This window comes from Schistocerca cancellata, chromosome 6 (assembly GCF_023864275.1).
Source record: "Schistocerca cancellata isolate TAMUIC-IGC-003103 chromosome 6, iqSchCanc2.1, whole genome shotgun sequence".
NCBI lineage: Eukaryota > Metazoa > Arthropoda > Insecta > Orthoptera > Acrididae > Schistocerca > Schistocerca cancellata.
In genome coordinates, this window is record NC_064631.1 from 50,548,147 (window position 1) to 50,568,398 (window position 20,252).

The 20,252-nt window shown below is 38.4% G+C and overlaps 1 protein-coding gene across 1 annotated transcript in view; it reads left to right on the forward strand.

The window, feature by feature from the left end:
- Positions 1 to 20,252, forward strand: part of LOC126088140 (meiotic recombination protein SPO11) — a 269,655-nt gene that overhangs the window by 82,561 nt on the left and 166,842 nt on the right. Inside the window, exon 3 of the mRNA XM_049906256.1 lies at positions 3,398 to 3,520. Within this exon, the coding sequence (XP_049762213.1) occupies positions 3,398 to 3,520 (123 nt within the window). The remainder of the gene's footprint in view (positions 1 to 3,397; positions 3,521 to 20,252) is intronic.

The window sequence follows — 20,252 nt, forward strand, 5'->3', positions numbered from 1 at the left end:
ACAAAACATTTGAATATTTTCATTGTTTTTAAATTAAAACATATTTAGAGAGGCAGTTAATAACACTAATTCTGTATTCATACAGATGCCAGAGACAAAATAGTTCTTTTAAATTGAAAATAATATTTGGAATCAGCAACAATGAAATATTATATAGTATGTAGAATCTTAACTCACTGTGGCCTCAAATGACTGATCTTCAAAAGTATGGTAACTTTAAACAAAAGAAATATAAGACTACTCTAACTGTTAAAAATTTAAGGATGTGCCTAAAGTTATTTAACACCCACTTTTGAAGCTGAGAAAACTATTCCCCCACATAGAACGTCTGAGAACATCTGTTACGCAATCTTTTAAGAGCATTCATTTCGCGCATCTGTTTTGATTAAATAACACTAACTAGTGAGTTTTGCTTCCTTACAATATTTTTGAGGCAATCCAATAAAAAAGCAGCTTTGATAAGAGACTGTCATAAAATCTATTTCTTTTTTCAGTAATGTCCACCTACATAGCTCAGTGGTCAGCATGTCTGACCACCATGCAGAGGACCTGGGTTTAATTCCTGGTACTGCCAGTGTGGAAAGAGTAGTCCAGGGTGCACTCAGCCTTGTGATGGCAATTGAGGAGCTATCTGAATGAGAAGTAGTGGCTCCAAGGTCAAGAAAGCTGACAATGACCGAGAAAGCAGTTTGCCGACCACATGCCCCTCCAAATGGCATCCAATGACTCCATTGGAGGATGGTGACATGGTGGTTGGGCAGTCCAGCTAATGTGGAGCCTTTCTTCTTCAAACAGTGGAAAATCCAGGCTGGAATGATGACAATATTATGTAAAGGATAGATTACTACTCTTCATATAGAGGAGATGTTGAGTTGCAAACAGGCACACCAAAACGGCTGCTAAACATGTGAGCTTTCAGTTCAAAGGGCCTTCTTCTAAAGTGGATAACCCTCTCATGGACACACATTCATACAAGTACAACTTACACACACATGACCACTGTCTCTAGTCACTGAGACTTTGCTTATTCAATGATATTGTTGCCAGCTTTTGAAAATAGCCTCTCAGCTGGGACAATGGTGGTTAGATGGGTTTCTCATCTTTCCTTACCTCAGTAGGATTTGCCCTGTTATTGGCTGCTACTGGTGTTCTCAATTAAACGATTATTTATACTATGTCAAGGTTCAAAATGAACTCCCCTTTTGTCAATTGTGTTGTTTGCAAGTGACTTGTGACGTGATCTTACATCTGAAAGTTCTCCTCCATTTTAAGGTTTCAAAATTTTAACACAAATGCAACACTTTGCATCTTTTCTACCGTTTTTGTTTTTGTAAAGTGTCTCCACATACTATGTTTAGCTGGCCTCACTACATTAGCATTGTAACTTAAGCCCATACTCAATAAAGAATCAACGAAAGATGCAGTATGGCACTTCATCAACTGCAAACTGACACCCACACCATGCAGCACAGGTGTGACTGAGCAACTGAACAGAACAGATATAGACATGTCAGTCCTGAAAAATAGGGGTGTTCAGACAGACAGGATATCCATTAGCTTTGAAATTGCAGAGATATCAGGAGTTAAGTGAGCCATTCAGTATTTGTATCGAATGAGAGACATGAATATATGTGACATACGTAAAATATACAGGCTGCCAAAAGTTGAAATGAATTTATTGAAATTAATTAAGTATTTAACATATAGATGAGGTGAAGCATCACAGTGATTATACTTACATTCGGTACCCAATAGAAGAATATTGATAATACAACCATCTTCACTCTACAAAAACGAGCTGTTAGAATGATTACCAACAGTTCAAGGCTAACTCCTTCAAAGCAATTATTTAAACAGCTGAATATTCTACCCCTACCGTGCCTCTATATACAGAAAAGCGTAATTAATATAAAACAAAATATTAACAATTTCCAATCCAACTCGGATCTACATACTTACAACACAAGAAAGTGCAATGACATTCATATAAAAAGAGTTAACAAGGCTTTGGCGCAGAAACAAACAAACATACAAGGAAGTAGATTGTATAACAAACTACCGGTAAAGATAAAAGAAATAAAAAAATTGTCTTCATTTAAAGAAGCAGTATTCAAATTTTTAATGACCAACTGCTATTATAGTGTAAAAGAATACCTGGAATAGCTCCATACTAAACAATCATATTTATGTACTCTGTGCCAATAGTAATTTTTATCTGACTGTTGCTATGTTCTAAATAAATAATATGTACAAAAGTGCTAGAATTGTATGTGTTATATCTAAATATCAACTGTGTATTCCATGTAAAAAGTCTTTCTCATACATCAATGTAAATAATCAAAGTTGTACATGCTATTTCAATGTGGTCTGATGTAGTCTACTATGCACATCTGTATTTTGTATAGTATTGTTCACCCTATATGTGTGTATATATATACTATGTATTTTTTGACGAAATCCATGCAATGTAAATTGTCTCTGGATGAATAAACTACTACTACTACTACTAATATGAAAGCCAAATATACTGGTACATAAATTGATATTGTTGATAAATCAACAGTATATATATTTTCAATGTATTGATATACTGTTGCCATATCTGTTCTTCATCTGCTTTAACTCCCTTCAATTTATACAATATGTGTACCCAGTAGACAAAATAATTGATAATCCATTCTCTGCTTAGGAAGGTTAAGAAAGGTGGTTTCATTCTGCTGGGTACCATGGGACATGGTGGTCAATGGAAATGAATTAAATAACTGGCTGCCTAGAAAGTGTGTGCTGAAATTGAATGGTTCAAGGTGGTGATATTCCTCTGTATGATGTCACTTTACTATTGAGGTAAAGAGTCATGCATCAATGAAAATAAAAGTTGTTGGGAGTGATGGACAATGATCTATGGTTGGTTAAATCAGCTCCTCAACCAAGACAATTCTTCTTTCATCTCCTGAAACAAAATGAAATCATTCTCACTAGATCTTGAATGGAGAATAATCCTGATCCAATAAGAGGACCCTCCAATATGTGGTGTTTGTGGTAGACAGACTCAATCGTCAGCTTATCTATCCTAATCTATAGCAAATTAAATTTTTCAAAATGTCTGGAATACATTCTATATTATTAGGTTATTGATTTTAATTTTGCTGTCATTGTGGATGTTTCTTAATGGCTTTTCCATAAATAATCAGTTAGCCACATTTCCCCAGGCTGTTATTTTAACCTTTCTTATGTTACTGGAATGAGAACGGCTACCATTTGTACAGCCAAAGTGATAGTGGGATTGTGCAGGTGACCTGAGTGAAAAATGGTGTAACAGATTTTATCCGTGCTCTTGATATGAATTAAAGAAAAATTAATCATTACAATAACTCAGGATCATATCTTCTACTTTCAGGCAGCAAGTTATGACAAGGATTGAATGTGAAGTTCTGAAAATAGTGCAGGATATTTCTGAAGGAAAGTCACCTGTAATACAGCTTCCTAATCCAGACTGGGCAAGTGTTGATTATGATGATGGGTAAGCAAAGACTGAGTACCAGTTGTAGTTTGTCATTGTATAAATTATTTTTATTATTACAAGCAAAAAATGTTATGGATAATTTCTTCAGAATCAAATCAATTTGTATGCAATGAACAATGAAAGACAGTGAGTAGTACCTATCCTAAAACTTACTGGTGGTAACACTTAGTTGGAAAGAAAAGGAGTTAAGAATCAAAATTTGAGTTCAGCAAGAAGAAATATATGTCTTTCTGATTTTTGTTTTGTATCCAAGAAGAACTTCATACCACATATTAGTTACATGACAGTATACAAATCGTTAATGTCAAAAATCATGTTGTGCCACAATCACCTGCCACAAAAATATTGTTATTACTACCAGCTTTTACTGTTATAATGATCATTAGGCTCAAAAAGATCTTCAAATATAGTAGGCCCATCTCTGTGGATACATACATCACATTCTGCATGACCTCAAAAACACTAGGTGATGTAAATCAATACACAGAATGTGAACTTTGTTCAGAAGATACTGACACTTTGGTTCTTCTGAAGAGTGTTTAAATTCATTTATTGAGTTCTGTTGCCCAGTTCGTATTCTTAAAGGTCATGTAGAATAGGATGGTATTTCATGTGTGTATCTACACAGATACTGTTATTGAGAAACTTGTTGTGCCAGATGACAATTAATTAAAATCAAACTGATAGCAATAGGAACGATTTTCATAGCAGCTGATGTAGGAAAAATATGGTTTTTGACAAATATGTGCAAGCTGCAAATATTACTAGTACTAACCAAAATAAACATGCTTTTTTAGTTTGAAACTCCAGTGTGGTTTGAAGGTTCTCTGAATATGATGGTATGGGGTAAAGGAAGGCCTGTATAATGTTTTTTACTGCACAGGCATTATAACACCACTAAACAAAATGTCATCTATGGCATTCATGTACCCATTGCAGTCAGATGTGCTTGTAATATTTCTCTCCAGTGGTATCAAATGCAGTTGTGTGCCTGCTGCTACCATTTTGTCCCTCGGCACATTTTACTTGTAACTAGCCTATTCTTTTCTCCTACAATTGCATATGTGATAAAATACATTTACAAATTTTGTCGCCTGCCACCGGTAGCTGAGTGGTCAGTGTGACAGACTGTCAATCCTAAGGACCCGGGTTCGATTCCCGGCTGGGTCGGAGATTTTCTTCGCTCAGGGACTGGGTGTTGTGTTGTCCTAATCATCATCATTTCATCCCCATCGACGTGCAAGTCACCGAAGTGGCGTCAAATTGAAGGACTTGCACCATGCGAGCGGGCTACCCGATGGGAGGCCCTTGTCACATGCCATTTATTTTTACAAATTTTATCACCTAAGTTGAAAAGGAAGACTGGTAAAATTAATAATAGTAGAATACTTACCTACTTTGAGCCCGCCCTGTTAGCCGTGTGGTCTAACGCATGGCTTTCTGGGCTGGGAAGGAGCGCCTGGTCCCCAGCATGAATCCGCCCACCAGACTTGTGTCGAGGTCTGGTGAGCCAACCAGTCTGTGGATGGTTTTTAGGTGGTTTTCCATCTGCCTTGGCAAATGCAGGCTGGTTGCCCTTATTCCGCCTCAGCTACAATATGTCAGAGATTTCTGCATAAACAAGTTCTGCACATACACGTACACCACTACTACTCTACCACACAAATGTAGGGGCTACTCTCGTCTGGTGTGAGATGTTCCCCGGGGGGAGGGGGGGTGGTGGATGGGTTTGTGGACCACTGCAGCTGCAGTGGAGACGGAGCCTCTCCGTTGTTTCTAGGCCCCCAGTTAACATACAATGCAATAAAATACCTAGTTTTATCTGCCATGCCTTTGGAAGTTATCATGTTAACTTATTGATCATAGTACAAGGAGCAGCTTGGAAAAGATACAAAATCAAAAAAATTGTGTTCTCATTTTTGTCTTGTAAATCAAAATGCAGGTACCAAAAATATTTTATTTATTCCATTTAGCCTATTTTCAGACAGAGTTTCATCTGTAAGTCTTTACAGAATCTTGCTATTGACAAATTTCACATTTTAAATTAAGAAAATTTTTACTACGATATCTACATTACATATTGAAACACAACACATTGTTCATTGTTTTATGTGATGCATGTTCAGTTCTGCACCTGTGTCAACAATACAGCATCACAGAATATGTCGTAACATCCTAAACTAATAAACTATACATGGAACTGTAAGATTATAGAACTAAAAGTATATTGATGATGGTTTTAGTAGAAAGAGTACAAATACATTTCTAGAAGTTATATCATTGCCATGGACTATCCATATTACAAGGGCTGTATCAGAGAAACAACTCTATACATTCCTTAGATGTATAGTTTTCATAATAGCATCAAGCAGTGTAGTGATACTGCATTTGAACAGGCCTCAGGAGGCCCAACGGTACCAACTGACCACCGTGTCTTCCTCAGTCAATAAGCTGTTGTCAGTTTTCATGGCCTGAGCCTGTATTTCTCAATCAAGTAGCTGCTCAATTGGCCTCATGAGGGCTGATTGCACCTCACTTGCCTACAGCGCTTGGCAGACTCAGATGGTGACCCATCCAAGTGCTACCCAAGTCTGACAACACCTAACTTAAGTGATCCGACAGGAACCGGTGTTACCACTGGAGCAGGGCCATTGGCAGTGTAGTGCTAGCTTATTATTAATACAGAATACAAATTAAGCTTGTCTTATGTTAAGGTCTTCCTTGACTCATTCCAGATCCCTGAAGGTTTTACTTCTTGATGTGATCTACGGAACACAGTGAATGCATGAATGAACACATTGATATCAAATAAAGCTGGGCTGCCCATATCTAGATCTGGCAAAAAGACTTTATTCCAAAACTTTTGTCTTATGCATAATTGCATCATCTACACATAAGGATGCCATCTAACCTGCTTACTTTTGATATTTTTATCGATTTTAATAACTCAAATGTAATATAACACACCTAAGTAACTCTTGTGTTAAGAGTACCAGTAGGTACTAATAAAAAACCGGAATTACATTGCCATAGGCGGAGCTTGTGTAGTACATGTTTCTGCTACTAGGCATGTATAGCACAACTCATTGCTGCCTGTATTGTTGACTGGCTTGTTCTGTTCAACTGCAGTGATTGTATTTGCTAGCACTGTTGTGTCCTTGTTTCATTTTTCATGAAGGCAAGTTTGAGTGAACAGTGTGCAGCAGTGAAATTTTGTTTTCTGCTCAGAAAAAATGCTGATGAAACTGTTTTAATGTTAAAAACAGATTTCTGAGAGGACACTATGGGAAAAACTCAAGTGTAGAAGTGGTTTGCTCGATTTAAAAATGGTGGAGGCCACTGTATGAGAGCACAAGAGCATGTGAACACCCTAACTATTGACACCTTGCAGATTTTTTTGTTACTTTTCTTTTGACACTGTTAAACGTAACTGTTTGAATGCTGTTAAACGTACCAGAAATACACGGCACTAAATCTACCGTGCTATGTATTGCTACTCCTCTAGACTATGTGAAACTTGGATCAAGGAACAGTCGGAATTGTAGTTGTAAATTGTTGTAGTTTTGCTGGGAAAGTCCCTGAGCTTCAAGCGCTAATAGAAAGCACAGAAGCTGAAATCATTATAGGTACAGAAAGCTGGCTAAAGCCTGAAATAAGTTCTGCAGAAATTTTTACTAAGTCTCAGACGGAGTTCAGGAAAGACAGATTAGGCAGAATTGGTGGTGGAGTGTTTGTGTCTGTCAGTAGTGGTTTATCTTGTAGTGAAGTCAAAGTAGATACTCCGTGTGAATTGGTATGGGTGGAGGTTATACTTAACAGCCGAACTAAGTTAATAATTGGCTCCTTCTACCGACCCCCAGACTCCGATGATATAATTGTTGAACAGTTCAGAGAAAATTTGAGTCTCGTAACAAATAAATACCCCACTTATACGGTTATAGTTGGTGGGGACTTCAACCTTCCTTCGATATGTTGGCAAAAATACTTGTTCAAAACTGGTGATAGGCAGAAAACATCTTCCGAGATTGTCCTAAATGCTTTCTCCGAAAATTATTTCAAGCAGTTGGTCCACGAACCCACACGAATTGTAAATGGTTGCGAAAACACACTTGACCTCTTAGCCACAAACAATCCAGAGCTAATAGAGAGCATCATGACTGATACAGGGATTAGTGATCACAAGGTAGTTGTAGCTAGGCTCAATACCGTTTCTTCCAAATCCACCAGAAACAAACGCAAAATAATTTTATTTAAAAAAGCGGGTAAAGTGTCACTAGAAGCCTTCTTAAGAGACAATCTCCATTCCTTCCGAACTGACAATGCAAATGTAGACGAGATGTAGCTCAAATTCAAAGATATAGTAGCAACAGCAATTGAGAGATTCATACCTCATAAATTGGTAAAAGATGGAACTGAACCCCCATGGTACACAAAACATGTCCGAACGCTGTTGCAGAGGCAACGGAAAAAGCATGCAAAGTTCAAAAGAACGCGAAATCCCGGAGATTGGCTAAAATTTACAGACGCACAAAATTTGTCACGGACTTCAATGCGAGATGCCTTTAATAGGTTCCACAACGAAACATTGTCTCGAAATTTGGTAGAAATTCTGGTCGTATGTGAAGTACACAAGCGGCAAGATGCAGTCAATACCCTTGCTGCGCAGTGCCGATGGTACTGTTACCGACGACTATACCGCTAAAGCAGAGTTATTGAACGCAGTTTTCCGAAATTCCTTCACCAGGGAAGACGAATGGAATATTCCAGAATTTGAAACATGAACAGCTGCTAGCATGAGTTTCTTAGAAGTAGATACGTTAGGGGTTGCGAAGCAACTCAAATAGCTTGATACGGGCAAGTCTTCAGGTCCAGATTGTATACCGATTAGGTTCCTTTCAGATTACGCTGATACAATAGCTCCCTACTTACCAACCATATACAACCGATCACTCACTGATAGATCTGTACCTACAGATTGGAAAATTGCGCAGGTCGCACCAGTGTTTAAGAAGGGTAGTAGGAGTAATCCATCGAATTACAGACCTATATCATTGACGTCGGTTTGCAGTAGGGTTTTGGAGCATATACTGTATTCAAACATTATGAATCACCTCGAAGGGAACGATCTATTGATACGTAATCAGCATGGTTTCAGAAAACATCATTCTTGTGCAACGCAGCCACCTCTTTCTTCGCACGAAGTAATGGCTACTATCGACAGGGGATCTCAAGCTGATTCCGTATCTCTAGATTTCCGGAAAGCTTTTGACACCGTTCCTCACAAGCGACTTCTAATAAAACTGCGGGCCTATGGGGTATCGTGTCAGTTGTGCGACTGGATTTGTGATTTCCTGTCAGGAAGGTCGCAGTTTGTAGTAATAGACGGCAAATCATCGAGTAAAACTGAAGTGGTATCAGGTGTTCCCCAGGTAAGCGTCCTGAGACCTCTGCTGTTCCTGATCTATATAAATGACCTGGGTGACAATCTGAGCAGTTCTCTTAGGTTGTTCACAGATGATGCTGTAATTTACCATCTAGTAAGGTCATCCGAAGACCAGTATCAGTTGCAAAGCGATTTAGAAAAGATTGCTGTATGGTGTGACAGGTGGCAGTTGGCGCTAAATAACGAAAAGTGTGAGGTGATCCACATGAGTTCAAAAAGAAATCCGTTGTAATTCGATTACTCGATAAATAGTACAATTCTCAAGGCTGTCAATTCAACTAAGTACCTGGGTGTTAAAATTACAAACAACTTCAGTTGGAAAGACCACATAGATAATATTGTGGGGAAGGTGAGCCAAAGGTTGCGTTTCATTGGCAGGACACTTAGAAGATGCAACAAGTCCACTAAAGAGATGGCTTACACTACACTCGTTCGTCCTCTGTTAGAATATTGCTGCACGGTGTGGGATCCTTACCAGGTGGGATTGACGGAGGAGATCGAATGGGTGCAAACAAGGGCAGCTCGTTTTGTATTATCACGTAATAGGAGAGAGAGTGTGGCAGATATGATACGCGAGTTGGGATGGAAGTCATTAAAGTAAAGACGTTTTTCGTTGCGGCGAGATCTATTTACGAAATTTCAGTCACCAACTATCTCTTCCGAATGCGAAAATATTTTGTTGAGCCCAACCTACATAGGTAGGAATGATCATCAAAATAAAATAAGAGAAATCAGAGCTCGAACAGAAAGGTTTAGGTGTTCATTTTTCCCACGCACTGTTCGGGAGCGGAATGGTAGAGAGATAGTATGATTGTGGTTCGATGAACCCTCTGCCAAGCACTTAAATGTGAATTGCAGAGTAATCGTGTAGATGTAAATGTAGATGTAGATCACAGTCATGAGCACATCTTCAGTTGTGTACGTTTTAAGGAGCTTTTGCCCATGAACAACTGATGTAGCATTATTGCCTTATGGGTCAAATACATACAGATTTGATAAGCAACGTGCACCATTGATGGCATCCCCTACCATGCAATTACAAGTTTATGTCAGTGTCACCAGGTGGTAGCATACTGCCGCAGACTTGTTTCCCCATTTGCATTGCATAAATCGTGCTGGACAGTAGCACACTCCTCAGATATGCAAATTCACTCACTGTATAGCAAAATTAGATTGGATGTCAGTATATATTACAGAAAAACCTAGTTAGTGGGTTTGTGAATAAGTTACAGTATATTAAGTTTTGGATTTTGTGATACAGTAATCCATTTGAGGTGAAATAATCATAATGGTCGTGAGGCCGTACATATTTATATATGTGTGTGGTGTTTGTTCTTTCGGACAGATGTTATTAATTTCTATTTTCCACGAAAAACAGAAATTAAACAGTTGTCTAGTACATCACAGGACCTGTTAGCATGGATGGGGATAAATAATTGTTTGAAACAGGTTCATGAATTAATTTATATTAATGGATGACAAATATTCATCAAGCAGCTCAAAGTTGTATTGCCTCCAGCAAGAAAGAAGTTCCATCATGGCCAATCCAAAGTTGGTAGGCCAGCTAGAAGATAAAACAGATTCCATTGTCTGGTGGAAAGGCCTCATAAATGTATCAAGCAGTGGTCCTTCAGCTATTCAAGGTCTTCATGCTAGTGACTGTCTGTTGATCACTGCAGGAAAACTGCTGGAAAAATGAAGATAGCTTCTTAACTGTGCAGCCACTTTTAGTTCTTTGGCCTTCCCTCTTCTGTAATTTCTGGGAAACCAGTTTTCTTCCACTTTGTATCACTGGCCAAATGTAATATGTAATTTGGCCAATGAAGACAGCTGTTTTAGTTTGTTCAAACATCTTATTCCATATATATTGGTAATTCTTTTCCAACGCATATTCTGTTATCTTCACCTGCGCTCTAAAAATCATCCTAAATAGTTTTCATTGGTTACAGACCTCATACCTTGTACAGAAAAGATGGACTGGTTCCCATCTGGACTTTTACAGCAGTCCGTGCTGTCTGATAACAAGGGAACAAGGAATGCAGCAGACTATGCTTGACTCCAGAAAAGTCATGGGGATGGTCAGGTATTGAGTAAGGAACACTGGTGGTCAATGATTACATCTGTGTCTTGTTGGAAGTCAGGTATTTTGATGCCTGCTGGTGCTAAAAGCAGTTGTGAGAAAAAAAGGAATGTAAAAGATGTTTTTGACTGTCCTTGATCCCATAAAGTCCTGAGAATCCTTGGATACTGAGACAGGAACCTCACTGGACACTGATTTTATCGCAGTCTTTGTGGAGGATTTATGGGGAAAGTTACGCATACTTTGCTAAAAGCAGGCCTCACACAATGAGGCAGGCACCTTACAGTAGCATTAGTAATATTTTTAATATTTCATTTCAGTGAACTGGGAATTGAACTTCCCTGTCACTCTCGTGACTATACTCTTGCTTTATTCCATATTGCTTACATTTATTTTTCTTGCAAAGCCCATAATGTTAGGCTCTATAATAACCATTTCTTAAGAAGTTACAGTGAGGTATGACAGATGACTTTTGGTTTTACTCTAAGTTGTGATGCTGTTCCCACATTCTGATGTCTCATGTTATGCTCACTGAGCTGTCTGTCTTTCTTTAGATTGTGTTTTATATGTCTTACTAGAATGCAGCTTTCATTAAGTGCGATAAAAAACTGTATAATACATTTCATTTCTCATTAAAACTGTGTTAACTGTTTTTATCGAGGCACTGACAGTTCCTCAGTTGTCAAATAAATGATTCTACCACTAACTGATTAGTGAGTATTGATATTCATGATTTATACCTTCATAATATCTCCCAACATTAAGACCAGTGTCTTGTCTGATAACACGATGCAACAATGAATTTGCTACTTGGGTAAAAATAATGCGAGTGTTATTTAATGGGTGCGCTGATTCTGATTTTGCAATCAGAAATGTTGTAGGAAATTGGTATTTAAGGTTTTATCTGAAAGTCATAAAAGCCTGTACATGGGTTAATATGTACCTACATCAATGAACCGTGCTTGATGTACAGTTGTGTGTGTGTGTGTGTGTGTGTGTGTGTGTGTGTGTGTTTTCTCAAGGTCACTCTGCTTTATGCATCTGTGGGAAGATGAGTGTGCATTAGTAAAAATAAACAGGCAGGCTTGGACAAGTTCTAACTAGTCTGCAAGAAGTTCTAACTTGTCTGCAAGCTACAGCATGCAGAGAGGTTTCAACATGTTTTATAAAATTAGTTCCCATGAATTTCTCCTGTTTGTCCATCAGTCTGATTTGGAGGTGACCAGAGAATAGTTTGTGCTACCGTGTTTCTGTGTTTAATTAATCAACAGTTGCAGTAACATGCATTTAAGTGATTTCATATATGATGATTCGGTAATTCGTTTTGTGGTGATTCAATAAACAAAAAATGAATAGGCGCAGTTTTGTGAATTGTCCAGGCTGCCTTTGCTAAATTTGTGGCAAGTATACCTTATCCAACCAGCACAAGAAAATGACCAGAAAGTTACATATAGCTTACAAATATTACACCAGATGTGAAATCAGAGGTCAAACAAAATCCTGGGCTCGTCTGTTCTGTTGCACCCTCTGTTACTCCGGCCTAACCCAGTGGCTAAATGGTAAGCAAAATCGAATACCTTTTGCTGTTCTCATGATTTGGTGGTAGTGGGGAGATCACCACTCAGATTGCTGTTTCTGCTTGAGCAACACATCCAGGTATAGCAAGAAGAGCTAGTCAAAAATCATGTATCCGGATTGTCAGTCTGCCCTAAAGCCTGTGAAGCATGGTACAGATCACCCGGTACCAATTCTTCCATCATCCAATGCAGTGAGCATTGAAGAAGGTAATACTGAATTTAATGACAGTCATGCTGGAGCTTTTGAATACACGAATGATTCCGACAAAATTCAAAAGCCACATTTGATCAGAAAGCTGAACTGGAAGACCTGGTTCACAATTTGTCACTTTCAAAAGAAAAGTCTCAACTGCTGGGTTCCAGACAGAAGGAGTGGAACATACTCGAGAGAGGTGCTACAGTTATGCATTTTAAAGAGTGCCATATAAAATTCACAGCATGCTGTGCTGTTGAACACAGTGTTTGCTTCTGCCATGATGTGATAGTACTCATAAAGGAACTAGATAACAAATACATAGCAGAAGAATGCAGACTTTTTATTGACTCTAGCTCAAGCAGTCTCAAAGGTGCACTACTACACAATGGCAATGAGAAACCATCATTTTGTGTTGCACATGCTGTGGGAATGAAGGAAACCTATGAAACAATGAACACTCTGTTGATGCTGATTAAGTACTCTGAACATAATTGGAATATTTGGAGTGATTTAAAGGATGTAGTCTTTCTGTTAGGAATGCAGATTGGGTATACAAGGCACATGTGTTTTCTTTGCCTGTGGGATAGTCTTGATGACAAGAATCTCTACATAGTAAAAAATTGGCCACCCAGAAATTTACCTGTATTCGGGCAGCACAGTGTTCAACATGTACCTCTTTTGGATCATAATAAGATTTACCTAACTCCACTCCATATCAAATTGGGTCTTATGAAACAGTTTGTTGCAGCAATGGATAAGACAGATTGTGGTTTTCAGTACCTAAAAGGCAATTTTGGAAAGATGAAAACTGAAACAAAATTGAAAGCAGGAGTCTTTGTTGGACCAGAAATGCGAAAGTTGATTCGAGATACGCATTTCAGATTGGAGCTTATGGAATGAGAACTAGCAGCTTAGGACACATTTGTGCTTGTCGTGCACAACTTTCTTGGGAACAACAGAGCACGCAACTATGCAGAAATTGTAAACAACTTGCTAACGGCCTTTCAGCACCTCGGCTGCTGAATGTTACTAAGATGCATTTCATGTGTTCACATCTCCATCAAATATGGGAACTGTGAGTGACAAGCACAGTGAAAGATTCCACCAGATGTCCACCATGGAAGCAAAATATGAAGGCCTCTTCAGTCTAAACATTATGGGGGATTACTGTTAGTTTTTACAGATAGCAACATAAGGTTTTCACAGGCAGAAAAAAAGAATCTCTACACACTTTTAAACCAAGCCATAGTCAATCTTAGTGTGACTTAAGGGTCCGTGACTCATTTCAGAGGTAAACAGACGTTTATAATTCACTTCTTAATTGTAATATTTAGTGTTTTCATCCCAAAGCATGCACATTAATTTCCATAAAATTTCTCACACTCACAAGTCAACGCAGTTAACAGCATTATCCTTGATAACCTTTATATGTACATAACTTTTTTTCCTGACATGCCAGAGCCAATCTGACTGCAGTTCTGTATTCAGCACATGTTAATTACTACCAGGAATGTATTTGCAACCCAGTAGTAGAGAAAAATTATTTTGTTGCAGAGTGTAAAACATCACCATTCACTTTCACACTGTGTGTATCCATTTATAGGACTTAAGTGTAAGTCTAATTCCTAGCAGTGCTGCTGCTTATTGTTCTGAAAGACACAATTCAATGTAAATTATGAAGAAAAGAGATGATTTACCTCCTTATTATTCATATAAGTCTTCATAAGGCCCACAGCAAAGTCCTTATTTAGTATTCTTCTTGTAAGCATAATTTACAATAGTTTCAAGCCTGATCAGAAAGATTATTAAGTCAAAACTGTTACTTAATCACTTAAAATTTGATGCCAATAAATTCAGTGTGGCACATCACTAAATGGTTCTGTTTATTATCATCAACAGCTTTTCTTTTTTATGTTATTCCTCCTTCCCTTTGTTACATAAAGGCTCTGATTCTTTAAAGTCTAGATTACAATCACAGTTTTTCAAAACTATTACAAATTGTTTGGACAATATGAAAAGGCAGATTGCTACTCACAACATACCGGAGGCACTGAGTGGCAGACAGGCACACTGAAAATGACTGTTAGATGTTATTCAGCTACCAAACTGCAGACAAGAGACAGCTGGATCACTCAGTTGTCTCACAATGCACCCAACACAATGTGCTTGACTTCAGTGACTGCTTCAAAGCCTGTGCCATCTGGATTCTTCCCACCAAAACCAGCTTTTCTGAACTGCACAGGTGGGAACATCCTGCAACATATCCTTCATTCTTGTAACCCCTTACCTCAACTTCCACTAGTCTCTACCCTCCACCTGCCTGTCCACTGTCCAGCTCTCAGTCCAGCCCAAGGTTACTAAATAATAAGGTTGGGCAGTAAGCGCTCTGTTCTGCCATTGGCTGGCCTAGTGACGTCAGCGTGGAAGCAAGCGCTCACAAGCAGACGACACGGCATGCGCGTTTACGTCAAGTTTTTGGCGGAAGATTTTGTTTATACCAGAAATGAGATGTCTAAACTGCTTTTCTGCTGCTAAAATATTACAGTTAAAACTGATGAGTTATATTCTTTCGCAGCTTATGCCTCACACATCGGTAAAATGTCAGATCACAACCACACTGACACACACTTGAAATTCAAAACCTCGGCTCAAATAAATCAGAAACTATTCATTTAATCGCATTGAAATGAATTTACTTAAGAGCTCGAAGTTGCACACACTTGTTTGTAAGAACAGCATTCCTTCTTTCTAAAGCCGCTATAGTATTCATCAAAGTAACTTTATCTGTGTCTGAAAAAAAAACTGTCATCTGTACATGTGCTCTTATTATGATGTTTCTTATTTGGTGACAGCTTTTCCAGAGATTTCTTATGTAGTTCTCGTTTCTTATACCGTTTGGTTCTGTCTTCTGTTGCGGGTGACACATTGACAGTCACACTACTGCACGGCAAATTGCATGAAGGAACTGCATCTGACTTGAGCATTCTTTTTCAGGGCAAATTAAGCAATTCAGACTGTAAATCCCTTAAGCAATCTGTTTCTGCAAAATGGCGAGAACATATTCTTGCATGCGCAACATTTACACTGTCTTTCCTACAACATTTCGACAACCATAGTTTTTGTAATGTTTCATAACGTGGGACACTGTGATACATTACGTCAGTTCCCTTTGTGCTCCAGTTGTAGGAAAAACAGGCCTTTACAGCACAGCCTGGCATTGTAAAAATTAATTTTCTCACTCACTTGTAGATTCTCCAATAAGCATTTCACACGACGAACCATAAACTATAGAGCTGGCGAACACAATGTTGATTCCGCTGTCCACTATCGCTAACTATTTCAGTTCCGAATCAAATATCAATTACAGCAAAAACCGTTAACACTCCTGAATTCCGAATGTTTCCGCTGTTGACTGGGTACCTCAGAAGAAAGAGCTCAATCAAAATACTCCTTCAAACACAAAACAACACAAGAAAAACAATCACACACAATTCGAACTGTGTACTGTTTGGCACAGCTGCTTCCACCGTGACGTCATGCGCACAACTGAGAAAACACGTTGCTTTCTGCGCATAGTTTTCTGCACCCCCCTGGTCCAGCCCTATAAATTTCTTCTATCCTGATAGCACACCTGCAATAGCTCTTTTCCCTTCTCTACTTCTCTCCTCTCCCCTTTGCCCCCTCCCAAGCACAGCCTCCCAATGCAGTACATAGCAGCTCATTGCCTTGCTCCACCACATCCCTCCATGTTCATACAGGCAGCAGTAGTGTCTCTCCCCACTGATTCAGTCTTCCATTCTTATCCCCTCCTGTAAGTCTTCCCTGATGAGGGGTTCTGGATGACTTTTCTGTAACTCTCCCCATTTCCAAAATCTCACCAGTCCCCAACCATTCTGCCAGAATAAGGAATCATTGGCCCTGAAAGCGTGCACATTCCCATAAATTTTATGTGTTTTCTTCTGTCTCTGCTTGGTGAGTAGATTTTTTTGTCCATTCAGTCAAATTATATTTTCAGAAATTGATTATTTTCATTAAACTACTAAACAGAATAATCACCCAGTACTTTTGAAAAACATATTTCACAAATGTTAGTGTAATGCATTTCCTTTAGACAATATTAGAAGAATGTGTCTTGTAGCACAGTGATTGCTCGACAACAGATCAGCACTAATTTTAGACACATACTGTTATTCATTTGGGTGGAAACCAATTAGGTCATATTACTCCATAAAATATTGAGTAGTTGCTCAAACTAGAGCTTAGTCCTTCTGCTTCAGTAGCCACCAATATATGCAGATTTCAACTAAAGCCATTTAAATATCAGCCCTGGGCCCATGATTTATTTTAGACACTCAAGAGCCATTATATGCACAAATACAGTTTACTTGCATTGTTTTTTCTCCCAATCATTGTTAGCTGACATTGAAGTTCTCACACAAAAAGAAGAATAAACACCATAAGTAAGTTGTACACCAAATTTGTAAAGAAAGACTGTTTATAACTTATAAATGGCAAAATGTAGAAACATATTATTTATAGAATGACCAACAAAGTTGCTTCCTAATGAAAGCAAAACATATCTGGGGGAGAACATTCTAAAACTACAGTAAGCTGAAAATAGGAAAAACAGTAACAATTGGTATATAACAGCTGCTCCAGAAGATGGCCATGTAAACTAACGTAGTTGAGGCAATGCATCAAGTGTTACACAGAGTGCAGTCTAGCAGGTAGCATAAGGGAGCAATGTGATGAGCAATGAATGGAAAGTGAGGTAATTGGGCTACAAAAGTACCTGCCACAAGCCACACCCACTGTACGTGGTTTAGCCTACCCGCTGAGTAGCGTGCTGCGCTCTGGTGAAAGACTGCCCCAGTTGCAGCCATAACAGTTCTGGAAATGCCGTGTCCTCTCTGTCTCCTGAGATCAGTGCATAATATTATAAATGATTTATTCCTTGCTGGATCTAATGTGGAAGAGATTCCATGGCCACAATTATCTCTGTTGCCCAGGAAGGCCTCCTGCATTAATAATTACAGTGAAACCTCTTTAAGGTGACCACTTAAATTTTTGTGAGAAAGTGGTCATCTGAAGGGGTGGTCTTCTTAAAGGGTGATCAAGATAAAATGTGATACTGAACATAATCATTCGAACACAATTAATGATAACAACTCCTATAATGAAAATCCAGCTCTTACAATGTAATAAACTCTAATAAAAATGCATAATTGGTTACATTGTAAAATATGCAAACATCAGCATCTGCACACATTTTCCATTCATTAGTTTACAATCATATGTTCATATCTCTTTTCCACTTTAAATAGTAAGCACATCAGTTTCTGTTTGGAAAGTGCAGTAGCAAGGGACTTGAGTCTGGCAATACTATGTAAGGCATCACCTAATGGGTTTAACTGTACAGGAATTGCATCATGTTCAAATCACTGTTTTGGTTGTCACTGCACTGAGGATCTGTGTTCATTTTTGCAATGATATCTTCCCAATTATCACCACAATTGAAGCATGCAATTTATTCTTTCACTGTAGAAATTTCCAATTCAATATTGGCAGCGCTGCACAGATGACTAATGATGTTTATTGATTCATCACCACCTTCTTTTTCTTCTCCAGCATGCACATTTTGTGAAGACTGAAAACCAGAATTAATGAAGTATTTTCTAATTGTTTCATTTTTTGCATCATTCCACACACTTTTACTCCAGCTGCCAGTGTCACCTACCATCACAGACTTAACTAGGACATACACAGGTGTGGTGGTGTCTATTTTTGCAACTAGGGAATTCAGAAGCTTCTTTCACTAATTTAATTTAAAAAAACTGTATCACTCCTTGGTCAATAGGCTGAACACACAACATTGTGTTTGCAGGAAAAAATTGTGCTCCACATTTGGTAACTTTTTGCTGCATTGACATGGTGCATTATCTACAAAAAGTAGGATTTTATGTTTCTGAATGCTGATTTTTTAAATTTTAGTTATTCGACCAAGAACAGGAAATGTCATCCATGCAGTTTTATTTGCATGCTAGGAGACACCAAGCAAGGAAATGTCATTGTTTTGAAACATCGCAGACATTTTACTGTATGTATCAGTAGTGGTTCTTCTTTTTCACCCCAGAAGTTAGCATAATGACTGATCATTAACCGTTTTGCTGCCTTTACACTGATCACCCTTCACAGGTAGCATTTTGTCTGGAAGGGATTTTAAAAATAGACCAGTTCCATCCATCTTGTAAGTCTCACTAACACAACAGCCACTTGTAATTACACTAAGTCTTGACTTCCAGTTGGATACAACATCTTGATTAACTTATGCATTTTCTCCACAGACTGCTCGGAAAACAGTCCTGTGTCAGACACAGAATTGGTTCACTGAGCCTTGCGTGCATTGAAGTTAGGAATTCTAACATTAGAAGCAACTTTACGCTCTTTTTCATGTAACATCGGTCCACTAATTGGTAATCCTTTGGCATGTGCTCTATTAAAACTCTCCAAAACAGCATTATTAATGTCTTCAGATGGTTGTCACCATCTTTTCTTTGAATTTAGTTGGCATTTTCTTCCCATTTCTTACCTCACCTGCCACAATTTGCAGTTATATACTGTACTTGACTTTTTCCACAGTTAAACTCACTTGCTAACTAACACTGAGATTTTCCTTTTTCACTCTCACTAAAAGCAGAAATTCACTGCCCTAATGGAAGAACAACAAGTTCAATCAGAAGAGCTTGCTAATAGAAGTACAAATAACAACGAAATTTTAGAGATTGTTGTGTCACATTGTTGATGAGAAACATTAAGGTAATACAGTATTGTAATTCCCTCTACTATGATTGTTTGTGGTCATCTTAAAGGGAGGGCATTGTTAGTTAAAGAGTGGCTATTGTCCGGAAGAGAGATGGTCATCTTAAAGGGGACAAGGATACATTGATCTTATGGAAGTTTATTTCTGTTCTTTAAAAGTACAGTTCTTTAGAGAGGGGGTCAGCTTAAAGGGGTGGTCTTCTGGATAGGTTTCACTCACAAAGGCATGGGGCTCAGTTTGAATACCAGGTGCTTGTGGCTTGAAACTGTTGCAGGTGCTGATAGCTGTAACCACTGGTAGTTTCAGCTGCCCTTGTAGATGGTTCTGATTGCTCAATAACTCTGTGGGACTTGTCTATGTAACTCATACAGTAATTGCATTCCATGATCATTGTTGCCACTATCTGTCAGTATTTGATGTCATGTAGGCCTGTGACTCATCTCATATTGCAGGTTGTAACAGGTGTAGCAGAAGCTGAGGCTTTCACCAGTGGAGAATATCTGCTGGACTTCTCAAACAAATTGGCATTTTTCTGTAATTTCTTAACAAATGATTATTTGAATTGGTTCAATATGATCCGAGTGTTTTTTTTTTTTTCTTCTGTTGTTGCACT